Source organism: Carcharhinus amblyrhynchos, chromosome 3 (assembly GCF_965287045.1).
Source record: "Carcharhinus amblyrhynchos chromosome 3, sCarAmb.v2.hapA, whole genome shotgun sequence".
Classification (NCBI taxonomy): Eukaryota; Metazoa; Chordata; class Chondrichthyes; order Carcharhiniformes; family Carcharhinidae; genus Carcharhinus; species Carcharhinus amblyrhynchos.
In genome coordinates, this window is record NC_137326.1 from 115,390,735 (window position 1) to 115,411,362 (window position 20,628).

Here is a 20,628-nt window from a genome sequence, read left to right on the forward strand (position 1 = left end):
ACAGAAGGTGTATTAATTAGATTAGCCAATAAAGTAATAGGGAAGCTGTACCAAAGAACACTCTATATTTCTCAATCTGTGGTTACATGTGTTAACTGCAATTTTTAATGTAATGGATTATTTAAGGCCTGGTGGTATTGCTGAAATATTGTTGGACATACAGACAGGCTGGATGTAGTAACATTGGATAATTCATTGCACAGTAATTGGATGGTACAGGAATTGGGACATGATTCCTGCTTGTGCACTTAATGAGACCAGTGGTAGGAGCATGTTTTGTTGGGCTCACAGTAGGGTGTGAGGGGAGGAAGGAACAGCAAGGTCGCTTCAGGAGAGTGTCTGCAGTGGTGCGGTGGCAGCCAACAACTTTTATTTTGGAGCCAGAAGGGGCACTCTTCTGACTCTACAATAAGGGAAGCAAAATATTCAACTTACCTTTCGGGATGGCATCCTTTAACAGCCATTAGCTTGTTGAATTATGTATGCCTGAAAGAAACGTTTTGCAACATGCATGTAGCCCTCTGTGGTGATTTGAAAATTAGTTTGATAATAGCACTAGATTCATGATTTTTATGTGCAATAAGCATAATGTCAATTTCAGCCTCAGGAATTGATGCTTACTGGGCAGCCTTACCAAAATGGTCACCACACTGGACCATGAAATGCCTGCTTTGCACATGTCAATTGGCAAGACTGTTTTATCAGTTGCTGAATTTTCCTGGATACAATGGAGCCCATGTTTGATTTGCAAGCTTACATTTTCAACTTTATGAAGAGTACACATGTTCTAAATGTCCAGATGAGGCCTGGTAACATGCAAACATTCCTGCACCTCATCACATGACTTTCTGGAGGCTATCACTGATCTTATGAATTTTTATCCTCTGAACTTTTCACCGCTTCATGTAGTTTTTTCATTCTTTGAGTGTTGCTAATCATAGCTCACCACATATCTTTTTTCCATTTTACCACATTGGGTAAAGTAAAGATGCGTCTTAAGTTTAGACTGGAGGCTACTAGCAACCCTGGACCCAAGAATACCACAGCAATGGGTGGGGATGTGGGTGGAGTGGGGGGAGGAGGGGGATCTTGGTGGAGATCTTCCAGTCTCATAATGCACCCAGAGATCCACCTTCATTTTCAGGTCAATCTTATTTCTTCAATAATGGATACCTTTTTAATATTGCACCCAGATGGGACATCGAGTTGTGCACCATCAGGCCTATGCTGCCATGGAGTATGGCGCAAAACACACAGTTCTATAGTAACAAAGATGGGGTGGTTGAGGACTCTGGGTCTGCACTCGTTGGAGTTTAGAAGGATGAGGGGGGATCTTATTGAAGCTTACAGGATACTATGAGACCTTGATAGAGTGGACATGGAGAGGATGTTTCCACTAGTAGGAAAAGCTAGAACCAGAGAGCACAACCTCAGACTAAAGGGACAATCCTTTAAAACAGAGTTGAGGAGAAATTTCTTTAGCCAGAGAGTGACGAATCTGTGGAACTCTTTGCTGCTGAAAGCTGCGGAGGCCAGGTCATTTATATCTTTAAGACAGAGATAGATAGGTTTTTAATTAATAAGGAGATCCGGGATTATGGGTAAAGGTTATGGGGATGAGAAAACTATCAGCCATGATTGAATGGCAAAGCAGACTTGATGGGCCGAGTGGCCTAATTCTGCTCCAATGTCTTATGGTCTTACGGGGCCAGAAGATTTGGCCTGTTTTCCCACCAGCCTCTGCAGCAGGAAGCACTCCACGTTTCCACATGTGCCATGGACTTTGTCCCCAGGTGGAATCTTCTAATATTTTTCCAGTATGTTTCAGCAAGAAATGGGGAGAGAAATCAACCAACATCATTGGTTTCAAAAGTCACCATTTTTTCAGCCACTTTAAAAAAATCATTTTTTTCAAGAGTTTCACATTGCTCGTGGCAACCTACCTCTAATTTGTTCTCCTCAACATTACTTGAACTCAGCAGTCAGGTAGACAGACATTTTAAACACCTCCTCAGTACTTATTCAAAGTCCATTCGGGGGATAGCAGTCAGGAAGACTGCACCACGATTCACTAAGATGCTGGATGGGGTGAGCAGAAGTGTGACATCCTGTGCCCATGGACAGGCAGATCTTCTGCCAGCAAATTCACCAACTCTGCATGGGAGGCGATTGCAGTACTATTGGGTGCCAACTCATTTCATAGCAGGAACAGAGTCCAGTGCAGGGAAAAGATGAATGACATTCTTTGTGCAGCCAGAATAAGTCACCCTTCTCAATTGTCACCACGTACCCACTCACACACTCATCACAATTCCACAGGGAGCTCACTCACAGCCACCTCCTGGGGTCTCAACGCTCACCCTCCTGCAAACCCCTTTACCTCCTCAGTGGCTTCTCTCCTCACATTTCCATTCCCACTCACCTACCAGGCATGCCAAGCATCCTGATCATCTAACCCAGCATGCATGCTGCCTAGACTGTCCCCATCTGTGTCATTGCAGGACAAACTCAACCACATTTGGCGTGCGCAGGCACAGTTGGTTGGGTTAATGCCTGAAATGAAGACCCTCATGACATTCGAGGAAAGTGCCCTTGAGCTTGCTGGAGAGGAGCATGACTGCACCTGTGCTGAGAGTGAGGTGAGAGCAAAGGACAAAAGTGAGAACCTTCACCTAATTCAGCCATGATGCCAGCCTCACCCGTTATGTTTCTGCTATCTGCCATGCACTTATGCAATCTTTCTTCCCTTGCAGGTCTATCAATCAGTACAGCCCATCCTCTTAACCTTTCGAGACAACTCACTGAGTAGCTCTGAAGAAACTATTTTGGCAATTAGCTTTGGAGAAGCATCAAAGCTGTCACTTGCACCCTCCACCAATGCAGAATCTCGGTTGGTACAATGAGTAGGCAGACTTCTGGATCACTTGCTAGTGAGCACCTCACAGCTAACAATCCACAGCAGCTACAGGCAGTAATATCACATGGATCCAGCATTTAGATGAATGCTAGAGGCCAGCACTCGGCTCAGATTAAATGCCCCTGGATTCAATCATTCCCCCAGTTGCTGGAACTCCAAAGATAGCCACGAATATCAGGAAGGAATATCAGCATTCGTCTTTGGATTGCAAGGCAAACTTAAGGGGTTCCTTTGCATTCTGCCTGAGGCGATGATGCTGGCACTCTGAGGTAACCAGGCCAACATTGCAAGGGTGGGGTCCACAGTGGAGATCTTGGTGCAGAATGTGTACTCCTTGTCAAAGGATGTCCACTCCATGGTTCAGGGCATGAACTGTATGGTGCAGGGCATCAGCTGCATGGTGCAGGCACAAGTGGCAGTGCCAAGGATGGCAGGGATTCTAGGTCTCACTCCAGCTGCCCTCCATCCTATGGAGGGGCCCAGGCAATCACCCCCACCCCCATCACCATCACCCTGCACTCACAGGGAGAAGGATTGTCTAGTGAACAGCCTAGGACCTCTCATCAGGGGACCCTGGAAATGTCCAATCCATCTGACTCCCTCTCTTGCACACCAAGAAGAGTGCCACTACAAAGGTTTGCCCGCCAAAAATATCTGAGGCAACAGGGAATAGCAGACAGAAGGCCCTCTCAAACTCCACTCTGAATCCTGGGGAAATACCAAGATGTAACAATAGGGTTAGGTAGGCAAAGAAATTATAACCACAGCATGGGCATGGGTGAGTTTAGGCATAATTAGATATTGACCACTGATGCACCATTTCATATATTTAAAGTCATGTTATGCACCACTGAAGTGCCTCCCCACTCAGCTCATTTCCCATGCGCAGCCAACCCTACTTTTAGGCTGGATCATTTTCCAACACTCGTAGGTTTATGGATCATGTCGCTATTTACACTGATGGCTAACAGAGGCTCAAAATTCCAACCTATGGCAGATCTTCCCTTCAGTATATAGAATGCTGGCTGAGGCGAGAAAACTGGCATTATCACTCTTCAGCTGCACAGCTGAGTTTTATCTACAGATATTAGTGCAATTTGCGCAAAATAAATCTGGGAGGCAAGGTTTTCACCATCAATGTGATGGGGCATGATAGGTGGCAGTGCCCAGCAATGTCAAGCCTACAGAACATAGAACATAGAACATTACAGCGCAGAACAGGCCCTTCGGCCCACGATGTTGCGCCGACCAGTTACAAAAACAATGACCCACTAGCCTATACCAATCCCTTTTCGTCCATAAACCTATCCAGAGATCTCTTAAACGCCCCCAAACTAGACGCATTTACAACTGCAGCAGGCAGGGCATTCCAATCCCTCACCACCCGCTGGGTAAAGAACCTACCCCTGACATCCGTCCTGTAGCTACCCCCCCTTAATTTAAAGCCATGCCCCCTCGTGCTAGCTTTCTCCATCCGAGGAAAAAGGCTATCACTATCCACCCTATCTAAACCTCTAATCATCTTATATGTTTCAATAAGATCCCCTCTTAGCCGCCTTCTTTCCAACGAAAACAACCCTAGATCCCTCAGTCTCTCCTCATAGGACCTCCCCACCATACCAGGCAACATCCTAGTAAACCTCCTCTGCACCCTCTCCAATGCCTCCACATCCTTCTTGTAATGCGGGGACCAGAACTGCACACAGTACTCCAAGTGCGGCCGCACTAGAGTAGTGTACAGTTGCAACATTACACTGCGACTCCTAAATTCAATCCCCCTACCAATAAACGCCAAGACACCGTACGCCTTCTTGACAACCTTATCTACTTGATTCCCAACTTTCAGGGATCTATGTACACACACACCTAGATCCCTCTGTTCATCCACACTATTCAAAGTCCTCCCGTTAGCCCTATACTCGACACATCTGTTGCTCCTACCAAAGTGAATTACCTCACACTTCTCCGCATTAAATTCCATCCGCCACCTCTCGGCCCAGCTCTGCAACCTATCTAAGTCTCCCTGCAGACTATGACACCCTTCCTCACAATCTACCACACCTCCAACTTTGGTGTCATCAGCAAATTTACTAATCCACCCAACTATACCCTCATCCAGATCATTAATAAAAATTACAAACAACAGTGGCCCCAAAACAGATCCCTGAGGCACACCACTCGTAACTGCACTCCATGATGAATATTTACCATCCACCACCACCCTCTGTCTCCTATCTGATAGCCAATTCCTGATCCAACTTCCTAGATTACCCACAATCCCATACATCTGCATTTTCTGCAGAAGCCTACCATGGTGAACCTTATCGAACGCCTTACTAAAATCCATGTATACCACGTCAACTGCCTTACCCCCATCCACCTCTTTGGTCACCTTCTCAAAAAACTCAATAAGGTTAGTAAGGCACGACCTACCCGCTACAAAACCATGCTGACTATTTCTAATCAATTCATTACACTCCAAATAACTATAAATCCTATCCCTAATAATTTTTTCTAAAACCTTGCCCACAACAGAAGTAAGACTCACCGGTCTATAATTCCCGGCAAAGTCTCTGTTCCCCTTCTTAAACAATGGGACAACATTCGCTATCCTCCAATCCTCCGGGACTACACCAGAGACCAATGACGACCTGAAGATCTGAGCCAGAGGCTCTGCAATCACCTCTCTAGCCTCCCAGAGAATCCTAGGGTAGATCCCATCCGGACCAGGGGACTTATCTATTTTCAGCCCCTCAAGAATTTCCAGCACATCCTCTTTATCAACCGTAATACTGTCTATTTTACACCCCTGCAACCCAATGTCCTCCTCAGCTATATTCATGTCCCCCTGCGTGAACACCAAAGAGAAATATTGGTTCAATACTTCTCCAATCTCCTCCGGTTCCACACACAACTTCCCCCTGCTGTCTGTAACTGGCCCTAATCTTGCCCTGACCAACCTTCTGTTCTTGACATACCTATAGAACGCCTTAGGATTCTCCTTAATCCTATCAGCCAAAGTCTTCTCATGTCCTCTTTTAGCCCTTCTCAACTCACTCTTCAACTCCCTCCTAGCCAATCTAAAGCTTTCTAGTGCACTATCTGAGCCCTCCAATCTCATCCGAACATAAGCCTCCTTTTTCTTTTTAACCATCGACTCAACTCTTTTAGTGCACCACGGTTCCCTAGATCTACCAAATCCACCATGCCTGACAGGGACATACCTATCAAGGACTCGCAGTAGCTGCTCCTTGAAAAAACTCCACATTTCAGACGTTCCCAGTCCCTGTAATCCCCTAATCCAATCCATGCTTCCTAATTCACTCCTGATAGCCTCATAATCGCCCTTACCCCAGCTAAAATTGCTGACCCGAGGTTCATGCCTATCTCTTCCCATCACTAAGGTGAACGTAACCGAATTGTGGTCACTATCACCAAAATGCACACCAACTTCCAAGTCTAGCACCTGGTCTGGCTCATTTCCCAGCACCAAATCCAATATAGCCTCACCTCTAGTTGGCCTGTCTACATACTGAGACAAAAAACCTTCCTGCACGCTTTGTACAAACACTGACCCCTCTAGCGAGCTAGAACTATAGCAACTCCAATCAATATTCGTAAAGTTAAAGTCCCCCATAACAATTACCCTATTACTTTCACTCCTAACCAGGATTGTCTCCGCAATCCTTTCCTCAACCTCTCTAGAACTTTTAGGAGGTCTATAAAAGACTCCCAACAGGGTGACCTCTCCTCTCCTATTTCTAATCTCCGCCCATACTACCTCAACTGACAAGTCCTCATCAAACTTTCTCTCCGACACTGTGATACAGTCCTTGACTAGCAATGCTACCCCACCCCCCCTTCTACCTTCTTCTCTACTCCGACTAAAGCATTTGTACCCCGGAACCTGCAACATCCATTCCTGACCCTGCTCTATCCATGTCTCAGAAATGGCCACAACATCAAAGTCCCAGGTACTGATCCACGCTGCAAGTTCATCCACTTTATTGCGAATACTCCTCGCATTAAAGTACACGCATTTCAAACCCTGCTCCGCCCCACCCCCACTATGCCGTGCCTTGCATTCCCCAACTATGCACTCCCAGAGATGGGAGTGCTATTCTTAAAGGGCAAACAGATCCATGGGGATCACGGTGGCATAGTGGTTAGCACTGCTGCCTCACTGTGCCACGGTCCCACGTTCAATTCTGGCTTCGGGTCATTGTCTGTGCGGAGTTTGCACATTCTCCCTGTCTTTGCATGGGATTCCTCTGGATGCTCCAATTTCCTCTCACAATCCAAAGATGTGTGGGTTAGGTTGATTGGCCATACTAAATTGACCCCAATGTCATGGGGATTAGCAGCATAAATGTGTGGGGGTTGCAGGAGTGTAGGGCCAAGGTGGGATTGTAGTTGGTATAGACTTGATGGGCCGAATGGCCTCCTTCTGTACTGTACGGATTCTATGATAAAAATTAACTCCCCCCATTATCCCACAGAAACAAAGGACCTCCATATAAGCATTGGAGTACTCCCTCCATGCCACACAGGCATCAGGGTGACCCTTGCACCCATATAAGCATCAGCCCACCACCCTCCCCCATCACTACACGTAAGAGGCACCCACAATGGAGCTCCCCAGAGGGCTCACTCATGGCATTGCCTTCCATGGCACTACCCTGACACAGCTTGAAAGTGCTAGGGCACTGCCTGTGCATTTCCCTTTCCACCTGGGGCTATATTTAACTTGACACCCCTAGTGGGTTCCCTTCAATTGATTCCAGTTTTTATATTTCAGTGTGAACCTCGCCAATGTGATATCACATTGGCCAGGTATGAATGTTGAGCGAGGGAAGATCATATGGCTAGGAAACCCTATAATATTTAAATTTATTAAATGTGTTGAAATGAAGGGCGGGAACTCATTATGTCACAAGCAAGGGGCGAGAAAATGGGGAAATGAGATCTCGCCAGTGAGAATCTCGTTTCCTGACTCTCGTGGAATTATGCTGATGACTAACGCGGGCTCAAAATTTTGTGCTATATTTCTGTTGTACATTTTCTTGGTGACATTAGTAAGAAATCATCAAGCAGCAACTGGGACATTGGGAAAATATCATAATTGCATAAATGCCATCCTCCAAATTATACTCTGACAAATGGTCATCCAGAGGTGGAAGTGATGGCCTAATGGTATTATTGCTAGACTATTAATCTAGAAACTCAGCTAATGTTCGGGGACCCAAGTTCGAAATCCACCATGGCAGATGGTAGAATTTGAATTCAATAAAAAAAAACTGGAATTAAGAATCTACTGATGATCATGAAACCACTGTCGATTGTTATAAAAACCCATCTGGTTCACTGCCTTGTCCCCCTCTCTTACCTAGCCATTGCTGCACTGAGGTCATGGTTAAAGTGGCAGAAAGCAAGCCCATGTGCAAAAGGATGGTGTTTTGCTGACCCCCAAAAATAAATATCGGTGTCAGAACATGCCATGAGCATCTGCAGCGTGATCAAGGACAAATCTCAATATCCAGAGACACTTAAAAATTTTATTCCAGTGGTGACAGTTTATTCTACCCCGGGTAGTGGGTGAATCATAGAATCCCTATAGTGCAGAATTGGCCATTTGGCCCACTGAGTCTGCAATGACTCTCCAAAAGAGCATCTTTCCCAGCCCCACAACCCCGTGCATTTATCTCGCCAATCCACTTAACCTACAAGCCTTTGGACATTAAGGGGCAATTTGGCATGGCCAATCCACCTAACCCACACATCTTCTGAAGCTAAAACATAATAGTATCCTGGTCAATTAGTCTGTCGCCAACCATAAAACCGGATGGACCATTAAAATTGCATTCAATTGGCCCATTAATGGGATAAATTACCTGCTTGATTATCAGCAGATGTGTTTCTGACTTTCATGCACACCTGATGACCAAAATATATGAATGCATGATGTTGGGATGTGTGTTTCAGCACTTTCAGATCGGGCATATGCCCACCCGATCAATGTAAAATTATGGCCTATATACTCATTGTTATTTTCCCAAAAAATCCACATTAGTTATATGCAACAAGTATCCTGCAGTAGATGTATTAGAGCAGGCTGTGCTTTAGCTTCGGACTTGGCTTATGGCTACAGCACAAATCTCAGTGAAGTAAATTTTTTATTTAAAAAATATACTTTATTCATATACAACCTGAAGAAAATTGCAAAAACATTTCCAATCATTACAGCAGTAAAATGCAATCATATCTACATTTTCCTTGAGATCAAAATTTACTTTGTGTTGGGTCCAAGAACATTACGTACATTTGAATACAAGTTTTTTATGAAACTACGTACATTGGTCAAATTGTACTTTATGGCCTTTAATAGAGTTACATATAGTCCGAGGGCCTTTTCCGATTCCTAGCCCCTCAGTCTAAACCAGAAAAAAACTAAAGTTTATTTATGAGTCACAAGTAAGGCTTACATTACTTGTCTCTTGGCATTTATTGCAGGGGTGTGTTCCATAATGCAGGATTCCATGGGGGGTGGTGTTTGAGTAGGAGGGGGTAGAATTCTATTAATTTTGTAGCTTACTGTGAAATTCCCCTTGTCACCACAGTTCAGCGCCTGTCTGGGTCAATGTGCCTAATCAGCATATTTTTCAGAATAGGGGAGGAAACCGGCACACCCAGAGAAAACCCATGCAGACACGGGGACATTGTGCAGACTCTGCACAGACAGTGACCCAAGCCGGGAATCGAAGCCGGGTCCCTGGCACTGTAAAGCAGCAGTGCTAACCACTGTGCTACCGTGCCGCCCTTATTGTGCTTTGATGGTGGCTGCCCAAAGCCTGCGTGCATCCCTCAGCACACGGCCCTGGACCTTGGAATCTGCCAGTCTGCAACACTTGGTGGAGGACAATTTTTTGCACTGGAAGATCTACAGGTTTCGGGCAGACCAAAGAGCTTCTTTCATGAAGTTGATGACCTTCCAGCAGCAGTTGATGTTTGTGTCCGTGTTTTTCCCTGGGAACAGAGTCCTGTGCCACAAAACTGCTTGGGATGAACCGCAACAAATACCACTGCATCTCTCTCCAGATCTCCACATTCCACTAGGAGGTGTGCGACCATCTCATCCCCCTGCAGCGGCTTTGAGGACAACATGCAGTGGCGCTTAGATTCCGGGTGTGTATAAAGGATCTGACAAGGAGTCCCCTTCTCACCAGCAAGGTAGATTTTGGTGCTTGTTTCTCAATGAAGTAAGATATCACACATTGTTGTTGGCTGAATACCAAGTGAGTGTATGGCCCTCTTGCATTGTTTCCTTCTCCCCACTTTACCTAACTCCTTGAGGGAATTTTTAGCTTCCATTTTTGGGGGATGAGATCCGTGGCGAGAGTGGGAAATCCTGCAGGAGTGCCAAAATGCAGTTTGCATCAGCAGGATTTCTCATAACAATTGTCCTTCCCCCTCGCAAATAACATAATGGGAATCTCAATATTGAATGTCATAATCTTCATTTGAATAGATTGAAATGTTACTATCAGGCCTTTATGCCTGATAATTTCCATCCTTCTTCCGTTATATTGTCCATTCACATTGGCATGAGGACATGTAAATGTGAATCATGACAATGGTGTGCACCTGGCAAGTAGAACCCAACAGAGGAGTTCAGATGAGTACATTGCCTGGGGGAGAGGGTCATGCCCAGGCACTCCCCTGACACTGCCAGCTCACTGCCTGTGCACTGCCCTTTGGCATTTGTTGCAAGGGTGTGTTCCATAATGCGGGATTCCATGGGGGGTGGTGTTTGAGAGTGAGAGGGCAGAATTCTATTAAGTTTTGTAGCAACGCCCTTCAAAAATGTTCTTTTAGAATCAAAGCTGCTGCTGAGGTGGACCACAGCATGACATTGTAGGACCTGTTCCTTGGAATTTTTTATGCAATGCACCTAACAGCATGGCTAATGAAGCTGCTGTTGGAGCCAACAACTCTCACGCTGTTTTCTCTATCTGCTGCCGCACGCTGCAAAAATATGAGAAAGTTCCACCCCATTTCTTTCCTTTCCTTCTTTACTGTTTCTGATAATCCTGCAGCCCAAAAGGCAGCTTTTCAGATCATACACTATGGCAGTAAACTCCTTTTCTAAGGCACAGAAGCATCACAGCAGCACCAAAAGCTTGCTAGTAGAAGAAACAACTCAGTTAGGCAGAAACAGATAAAAGAAAACACACACATGCATGCACAGAAGTTCTCTATTTATTATTCCATGAGATGTGAACATTGCAAGCTAGGCCAACATATATGTTCCTCATTCATAATTACCTTTGAAAATGTGGTGCTGATCTGTCTTCTTGTACTGGTGAAGTCAATGTGGTGTAGGTACACCCAAAATGCTATTTTTGATCCGACGACTGTGAAAGAACGGCAATATAGTGCCAAAACCAATAGTTAACCAATAACCTAAAAGGATAATCAAGCAACTAGTGTCCATAGAGTGAATAGGTCCTTTAAATAATGCTGCCTGGTGCATGAATACATAAGGAATAGGAGCAGGAGAGGACAATATAGACCATGAAGTATTCTCTGTCATTCAACACAATTTTGGCTGATCTTCGGCCTTCAGACCCTACTTTCCTGCTCCCCATATAAAGAACAAAGAACAAAGAACAACCCAGCACGGGAAACAGGCCCTTCGGCCCAACGAGCCCGCGCCACCGCATCACCCTACACCTATTCTACCCTGCATGTCTACAAATGGAACCCCTAACTTAGCCAGATTCAGGGGAGAATAGTGTCAATTTGGCAAAACCAATCAGCCTAAGAGCATATCCCTTAACTCCCTGAGAGATGAAAAATCTGTCTGTCTCAGTTTTAAATAAAATCAACATTGGAAAATCCACTCTGGGATGGAGAATGCCCAAAGTTCACAATACATTGAGTGAAGAAATTTCTCCTCATCTCATCCCTAAATGATTGGCCCTTATCCTCAGGTTGTGCTCCTGTGTTCTTGATTCTCTGACTAAGGGAAACAACATAACTAGTGCCTTGTATGCTTCAGAATCTTGCATGCTTCAGTTAAATCACCTCTCATCCTTCTAAAGCCCAGGGAATATGAACACAATTTACTCAGCATGTCAACATGACACTTGCCTTCCTAATTGCTTTCTACACCTACACACAGCTTTTTCTGTTCCTTCTGTAAGTACACCAATGTCCCTTTGAACATTCTGATTTGATTTGATTTATTATTGTCACATGTATTAGTATACATGAAAAGTGTGGTTTCCTGCATGCTACATAAACAAAGCATACCTTTCATCGAGAAGGAAACCATAAACATTTTAAAAAGATTTTCTTTTCCATTCTTTTGACCAAACTGAATAACCTCACATTTTCCCAAATTTTATTCCATTGCCACGTAGTTACTCACTCACCTAACCTGTCCATATCTCTTTGCAGCCACTTTGCCTCCTCCTCACAGCTTGCACTGTATCATTAGCAAACATTAATATATTTTTCAGTCGCCTCATAAGTATTTAATATAGATTGTAAAGAGCTGAGGTTCCAGCACTGATCCCTGCGGCATGCCACAGGTCAAAGCTTGCCAACTTAAAAATGACCCATTTTATCTAATCTTTGTTTCCTGCCCATTAATCAATCATGATGCTCTGCTAATTAATACCATTTTTAACAACACTTTTGCTCAAATATCCTAATACAGAATGGCACTACAAAACTTCACATTTATTTCTCCACTGCTCTCTGAGTCCTTTTAGCCTCTGCTTAATAACCACCTTGTCCTTACAGTTGTGATCATGGCACCATATCATTGCTTTTCCACCTGTATCACTGCTGTATGTATCAAATTTAGATAAGTCACAATCAGTTCCAAATTGACACTGGTGAAAGAAAGTCGGACTTGTCACAAACTTCAACAATTTCAGATCAAAATTGCTTTTTCCAAATTTTCAGACAGGTCATGATTATGTTGCTATCTACACCTCTTCTCGACCAATACTGGCTTTCTTTACTTGTCCCATTACCACCCTTTTTGTCTTGTCTCCTTTGCCTTTCAATCACTATACTTCCTTCCTCCCCAGCCTTCTCCAATTGTTTAACAACTATTCCATTTCAAACATTTTTGATTCTGATGAAAAATTACTGACCTGAAACAATGGCCCGATTTTGCCATCAAGTTGCGTTCATTTGGTAAAGTCGAGTGTGAGACGAATAGCGCGATCTGTGACTGCCTCCGCGGCTGTTCTCCCTTTACCAATGGTTGAAAATGGCCACTATTGGGACTGCGCCCAAAACAGGTGCGACTGCAATTTAAATGCATTTGAATGCATTTAAATTGAATTAATGGGCTGGATGCCCAACTTTATCAGCACTTCCCCCTTTATCACCGCATTCATCAATTGGGAATTGACACAAATCAGACAAGCTCAATAACATTCAATTCAGGTGCTCTATCAGTTAGGGTTGTGAGGAAGTAAGTGCATAGCATCCGACTGTGTTCTGCAACTCATGTCCTGTTGTCGCGGCCATTTCCTACCTTGGGTTGGTGGCGACTCTGCGATTGTATTGGGGGGGGACAGGACGATGCTTTGGTCTGCAGGGTCTCCGATGTCCGACTTGCAACACGCACCCAGGCCTCAGCGCTGACCTCAGGTCTTGAAGTGCTGCTGGGACCCAGTGCACTCAGCTCACTTCCAGCTGAATGATGTGCACAAAACCCTTGCAAATTGCACTGCTGCAGCCTCTGAACTTTGCAAGGAGTTGTGATTGTGGGGAGCATGTGGCTGGGGGAATTGGGGGGATGTGACTGTGGGGAGCATGTGGCTGGGGCAAGTGAGGGGGTTGCTGTGGTGTTGATGTGCTAAGGGCAAGCAGTGTTCCTTAACCGCTACATGTGTTCCTCTCCATCTCCCCCACCCCTCCTTCAGAGTGACAAGATGGCTTTTGCGATGCAACTAATCGATCTTGCTGTTCTTTAGGCTGCTGCTGGAGCTGAGGAGGAGGAGCTGGAGAAAGAATAGCAGGCATTGAAGGTTCAGGACTTACCACTTTCAGGAGCAGAGGAAGATGGCCACTAGTGGCAAGAGGTTGGTGCCATTCACCTGGGAGGGGGGGATGCATAGAAGAAGGAGGGAGCAGAGATCCCGGCAGTTCCATGCACTAGTGTCATTTGAACAGATGTCGGACTCGGACATATGTGCCGCTGTGTCTCCACCTCCAAAAAGAGACAGTGCAACATCTGTCCAATCTGTTGTAGGACTTGGCATTTGATATCTGTGGCATCTCCCAATTAGATGTGCACACCTGTGTCAAGCAGGTCACAGAAGCCCTGTGTGCCTGGGCTGGGCAGTACATCACCTTTAACCGGGACCAGTAAAGCCCGGGCTGCAGGGTTTGCAGCCATTGCGGGGATGCCTAATGTCCAGGGGGCCATCAACTGCACACATATCACCCTCAAGGCCCCCTACAGGATCCATGGAGATTCATCAATAGAAAGGGGTTTCATTCCCTGAATGTTAAACTCTTGTGCAATCATAACATGAACGTCATGCATGTCTATGCAAGACATCCAGGTATTGTGCACAGCAGTTTCATTGTCAGGAGCTTGGACAGTCCAGAGGCATTTGAGGAGGAGCCCAGGCTGCGGGGGTGGCTCATGGCTGCTTCGGACATGGATGATGATGCCTGTGCGGAGGCCTGTGTCTGGGGCGGAGACCCGCTATAATGAGGCCCATGTAGCCACCCGATTGATAGTGGAGAAGTGCATTAGCTTCCTCAAAATGCAACTCCGGTGCCTGGATCAATCTGACGGGCCCTCTAATACAGCTCAGTGATTTGTTCCTGCATAGTGGTCATTGCTGTGCCTTTCACAATCTGGCTCTACAGAGAGGTGACCTATTGGAGGAGGAGGAGGATGTGGAGGCTGATCAGCTGGGCATTGCTGGGGAGAATGACCAGCAGGAGGAGGAGGAAGAGGAAGAGGAAGATGAGGAAGAGCATGCTGGGGAACACCAAACAGGCGTTTGAGGGCTGGCAGCCCAAATGAGGCATGTGAGGGCAACAAGGGAGGCCCTGATCACCAGACGGTTCACTTGCTAGGGGTTTGTGTCTATGGGTTCCATCCCCCCAAATTCCTTCCTTGCAACTTTGTCGTACCAGAGTGGTGGGCCTTGATACTCTGTGTTAGCGAATTTTTTGGCAGGCAGGAGGGTGATGACTCACTAAGCATCATTATGATGATGCCCTGGTGCAAATTAGTTTGACTACTACTTGAGTTTTGCATGCACGCTGGCATCTGAACCTATGTCTAAGCAGTGGGTAAGGGATCTGGGGCCCTGGGGTGGGTGGGGTGGGGTATGGGAGGGAAGCGCTTGTGGGGTCTGGGGAACCAATGCCTTCCTCTCCTCAGTGACACAGCATTGAGGGGCCTCCCTAACTGACATCAACATGAAACATCCCTCTGGTGATCATCAATGGAAGAGGATTCATAATTGAGACAAATTAGATAGGTGGGTGGTGAAAAAAACACTTATTTACAATAAAGGTTTTAAAAAAGACATTCTAGCATAAAAACCTGTGAACAGAAAACGTTAACATGCTTAAGTATCTTTCTGACTAGTGCAGCCCTTCACTGTGCCATCTCAGTGCAACTACAAATTCTTAACCTTACATGGCCTACCACTATATCTCAGTGACTCCCCAGAATGTACATTGGAGATAGAGGGGGCCAGCTGCCTACCTTGCCCCGTGGTCTGTGATGCACGTGGCAGGTGTCCTCTGGAGACCCTGGACCTTGAGGGCCCTGGCCTGCTTCCAGGTGTCTGGGATGTTTCCATGACACCCTCTTCATCTCGCTGCCCTTGCAATGCCCCGGTGTCTGGAAGAGAGTCAAAAAGTATAGTCACAGCCACAGTCTCCTAGCTGGATGGCCCCAGCATGAACTTAAGCCCTTCCTCCTCCTTTGGGGTACCTGTGGGCCCCTGGGTCATTCCATGGGACAGCAGTCCTTCTGTGGTAGCTCCAGAAGCTCCAGCGTCACCTGGCACTGCCAGTCCTGGAGGACCACCTCATGGTGGTCGAGCAACTTGAGTAGCCACTTGAGTTGGGTACCACTTTTGAATGCCAAAACAAGTATCCTCTGAGACTGGGCCACACTCTGCAACTCCCCAGCCATGGTCCTCTGAGACTGGGCCGCATTCTGCAAGCCCTCAGCCATAACCCTCTGAGACTGGGCCACATTCTCAAGGGCTGCTGTCATAGTCCGCTAAGTCTCCTGCAAGCTCTCAAGTCTCTCAGCCACGGGCTGCAGAATCTCAAGAAGCTTGTTCAGTCCCTCAGCTGTGGCCTGCTGGGACTCAGCCACTGTTTGGAGCCTGCCACTCATGGTGAGGATCCCCTGCTCCAGGCTTTCCACTGCCAATGTCACACTTGCAGTGTTGGCCTGAGAAGCACACAAGACAGACAATAGCTAGTCTACCTAAAAGCTTTGGGACTCCTCTCAAAAGCCTCGCAGTTGGTCCAGTGTGGCCATCAGCCCCTCCTACATTCCCTAGCTCTGTTGCTGGATCTCCAACAGCGGAGGGAGAAGTAATCTCAGAGGACCAGCATGTAGCCTGGGGCCAGCTGAGTCCTCGCCTCCAGCAGGCTCACACTTCTCAGAGGCCTCTCATGTTCCCTCCTTCACCCGATGTACATCAGCGGATGTGTTGTACTCGCCAGAGAGTGATCCAGAATCCGCACCACTAACTGGACCCACCGACATGTCAGTATCTGGGATGGTGGGTTGTGAGGTACAGCTGCCGCCAAAACAGTGCCACTTAGAAGTCTCTTCACCCATACCCTCTGAAGACTCGTCCGAGCTGTCTTGACCAGGAGTGGTGGGAGCTGCATCAGGGGCCTGTAGTCCAGAAGGCCCCGGGACTTCCGGATCTGTCCTTGCAACACAGCAGACAAAGTTAAGTGCAAGGGAGGAAGAGGAATCCGGAATGCCAAACACATGATTCACATGTCTCCATAGAACATAGAACAAAAAACCAACAAAATTACATCACAGGAACACTCTGTAGCAACCAGGCTACCCATCTGATTTGTAACCCCCCCTACCTTTCCAGGGACCATATGGCCCTATTCCCATCCTACTCATATAATTGTAGAGATGCCCCTTAAAGGTCACTATTGTACCTGTATCCACGACCTCCCCCTGCAGCGAGTTCTAGGCACCCATTACCCTCTCTGTGCAAATAAACATGCCTTGTACATCTCCCTTTAAACCTTGCCCCTCGCATCTGAAACTCGTGCCCCTGAAAAGTTGCCTCAAAGTGATTGAAGGAATGACAGATGCTCACGTCTTGACTGCAGCCAGACCATGTTGTCATTGACAGCCCACATCTCCCCTTCCCTTGAAAGCTCCAGCGCTTACTCCTCAAAGGGGTGAGGACACAGCGGTCTGGCTCACTACCCCCTGTTTACTTGGTCTTCCTTTACTGGCGCTCCAATCTTTAATCCGGTTGTTGATTTTCCCCAGCCTTTTTAATATTTGAAGTGTGAGGACCCACAATGTTATTTTTTTCAATATAGGATCTCCTTTCGATGAAACAAAATCCTGATTTGCCACGAATTTTCTTTTTGTAATGTCCTAACTATGTTAAGGATTGTGGGTTTTAAACAATAATAATATGTGGTTTGCACATAGATTCAATATAACATCAGCAAGTTTATTGTAGGAGCTGTTGACTGTACAGAGTAGAAAATGAAACTAAGGACCCTGTGAAATACCACAAAGACATCACCGTCAAATCATATGGTAAAGCAATCATACAACTAGTTAAATAGATAACACAAAAGGGGGCGATTCTCCCATCCTGCTGTGCTGCTTTTGAGCAGGTTGTTTTGCAGGCTCCCCATTGAGCAGCACTGCCTCCGCGAGTCTCTGGCAGCCAGATTTCCGGCGCTGTCAGCTCCATGCCGATAAATTATACAAACTGTAATTTTAATATACTTTAAATATAATTACTGGGTCCGACATTGAAATCTCCCGGCCCACTAGATTGCCCTCCTGCCAGGAGTGCTTCATTCCAGCGGGGATTACTATAGCTCCTCACTTGTGGGAAGCTAGTGTCCTGACCTCTCTGGAGTGAACGGGGAGCAATCAAGGCCCCCCCAAGAGTCTGGCGCTGTGGAGGCACACCCTGGGCATTGCCACCTTGGCAGTGCCAACCTGGGCCCTTGGAACTGTCCAAAGGACAAAGTGTCAATGCTTAGGGGGCACCTTGGCACTGCCCACTGGACATCACCTAGTGCCAAAGGGGTGGCGCCTCATAGGGTAGGGCAATCAATGCAGTTGGAAGGTTCTGCTCCTACTCTACACTTGGGCTAACTGACAGAGGGAGGCCAATGATTAGGCCTGGCCATTGGCGGGGTTGTGGGGGGGGTGGGGGGTGGGGGGGGGGGTGGTGCAGCCTGCTGGGGAGCAGTTGGGACTGTTGGAGGGAGCCGGGGCTGCTGGTGGAGAAGGGGTGATTGGGAGATAGGGCTGTGGGGGGAGAATTGAGATGGGCTGGGGGCACAGGGAGGCATCAAGGCAAGCCTGGACATGTTCTGGGGTCCAGCAATGCAGTCAAGGTTGTGCAGCTGGCCAGCGATTGAGTTGTCAAGCGATCTGGAGGCCACTAGTGTGCGGCGAACTCGGCGCTGATACATCAGCAAATGTGCAGCATCTCACTGAGTAGAGTGCTACCAGATGGAACAGACCCCACCCACAGCCTTTTGGCATGATTCATGCTTGTGCTGTCTGCAGTGCACGGTGCACCCACAGAGTGTGGGAGATTCTCTTTGAAAGTCCCGTTGAAAAAAACAGTGGGCTTTGCAAATTTGACACTTCGAATTTTTTGGGAGAATTGCCCTCAAGAAATTGTAAGGAGCATTTAGTTCACACTGACATGCCCACTGGAGCATCTTTCCTAACATTGTACATAATGCAATTCCCATCAGAAATGCTTGGAGGCATTGCAGCTTTTAGACAGTGGGTTTGCAGTTTCTATAATGTCATCTTTCATATCACAATGGATCTTAATTTTGCACTTACAGTTTCCTTGGATGGGGGAATCTGGACCTCTGTGCGTGGTGACAGATAGATGCCACATTTACCAGAAACTTTTGCTCTTTCACCTCCTCCTTTTCATCCATCTCTCAAGAGTTTGGTCTTGCAATTGAACCTTGCCCAGGATCCTCACAGCTTCACATTGTCATTGTAGAACAGTGCAGCTCAGCAAGAGCAGGTCAGCAAAGTAGCTTCTGTTCAAGACCAAAACATGCCTTCTGCGAATAACAGAAGCAGATGCCAGTCCACCCAACAGTCTCATTCACTGCTTCCTGCCTCCCCCTCCAACATCAGATGCGCTAAGCTAGAGAACATGTCAGCTGACGTGTATTCTATATCAGACCAATTAAAGCTGGAAACCTCATTTGTCCATAACTTTTTAAAAACTTGTCTTGCCAGAGTGTCTCAAGAAGCAGCAAAAGGTGCAATATCATAGAATCCCTACAACTTGGCCCATCAAGTCTGCACTGACTCTCTGACAGAGCATCTTACATAGGTCTACACCCCACCCTATTCCCGTAACCCTATTACCCCATTAACTCACTAATCTGGCCTAACTCACAGATCTTGGCAGACTAAGGTGTAATTTAGCATGGTCAATCCAACTAACTGCACATCTTTGTATGATGGGAAGAAAGCAGAGCACCCAGAGGAAACCCAAGCAGATATAGGAAATATGAGTGCACACTGATGCACTGATTGTTTGAAAGATTATTCCCTGGTGGTACTATATAATGGGTTAACATCATTCAGTATGTTGCATTTGCAGGACAAGGGGGTACACAATGCAAAGTGAGTCAATGAGGCTACAGGCAATTAAAGACATTCAAAACACAGCCAACAGGTGCCCACCAGCTTACGAAATGCTGAAGAGATGTTCAACAAACACCTCAAACAAGCCAGCAGCAAAAATAATTTTGAGCCATTATGTATATTCATGCTGTGTTTTTCTAATAAATTCCTGGGATTAAAGGCATTGCTGGCTGGGCCAGAATTTATTGCCCATCCCTAACTGTCCTTGAGAATGTGATAGTCAGTTGTCATTAGAACCACTGCTGCCCCTGAGGTGAACCTGGGTTCAGTTCCAGCCTTGGGTGATGGGTTTCCTCCAGGTGCTCTGGTTTCCTCCCACAGCCCAAGGATGTGCAGGTTAGGTGGATTGGCAATGCTAAATTGACCCTTAGGGTGGGATTTTCCAGACGGGCTGGCCCCAAGGCCAGAAAATCCTGCCCGAGGTCAACAGACTTTTGCATGGTCCATGTCCCACCCACTATGATTCCCGTGGCAGACGGGATGCGAAAAAGTTGCCCTTACTGTCCCATGATACGTAGGTTAGAAAAATTGTAAGATTTGTGGGATTACAGAGATAGGGCGGGGGAGAGAGCCTGGGGAAAATAATCTGTCAGAGTCCAATCAGACTTGATGGGCCAAATATGTTACACAACAGTAGAGTTCTCTCCTGGATTCATCTCAATACTCAATAGGGGAAGAAGTACTTTTTTCTACTTTTATCCAAGCATGATGTATTGCGCGTGTTCCCAGTTTGTGCTCCTTCCTTCTCCATCTGGAAATACCACCTTGCACCTCCTCACCT

At 46.5% G+C, this 20,628-nt stretch overlaps 1 protein-coding gene across 1 annotated transcript in view; it reads left to right on the plus strand.

Moving 5' to 3' along the window:
* Positions 1–2,549: 2,549 nt before the first annotated feature.
* LOC145341249 (uncharacterized) overlaps positions 2,550–20,628 on the plus strand; it is a 326,614-nt gene continuing 308,535 nt past the window's right edge. The window contains exons 1-3 of the mRNA XM_080186176.1: positions 2,550–2,639; positions 2,754–2,894; positions 14,822–14,956. Coding sequence (XP_080042302.1) covers positions 2,550–2,639; positions 2,754–2,894; positions 14,822–14,956 — 366 coding nt within the window. The remainder of the gene's footprint in view (positions 2,640–2,753; positions 2,895–14,821; positions 14,957–20,628) is intronic.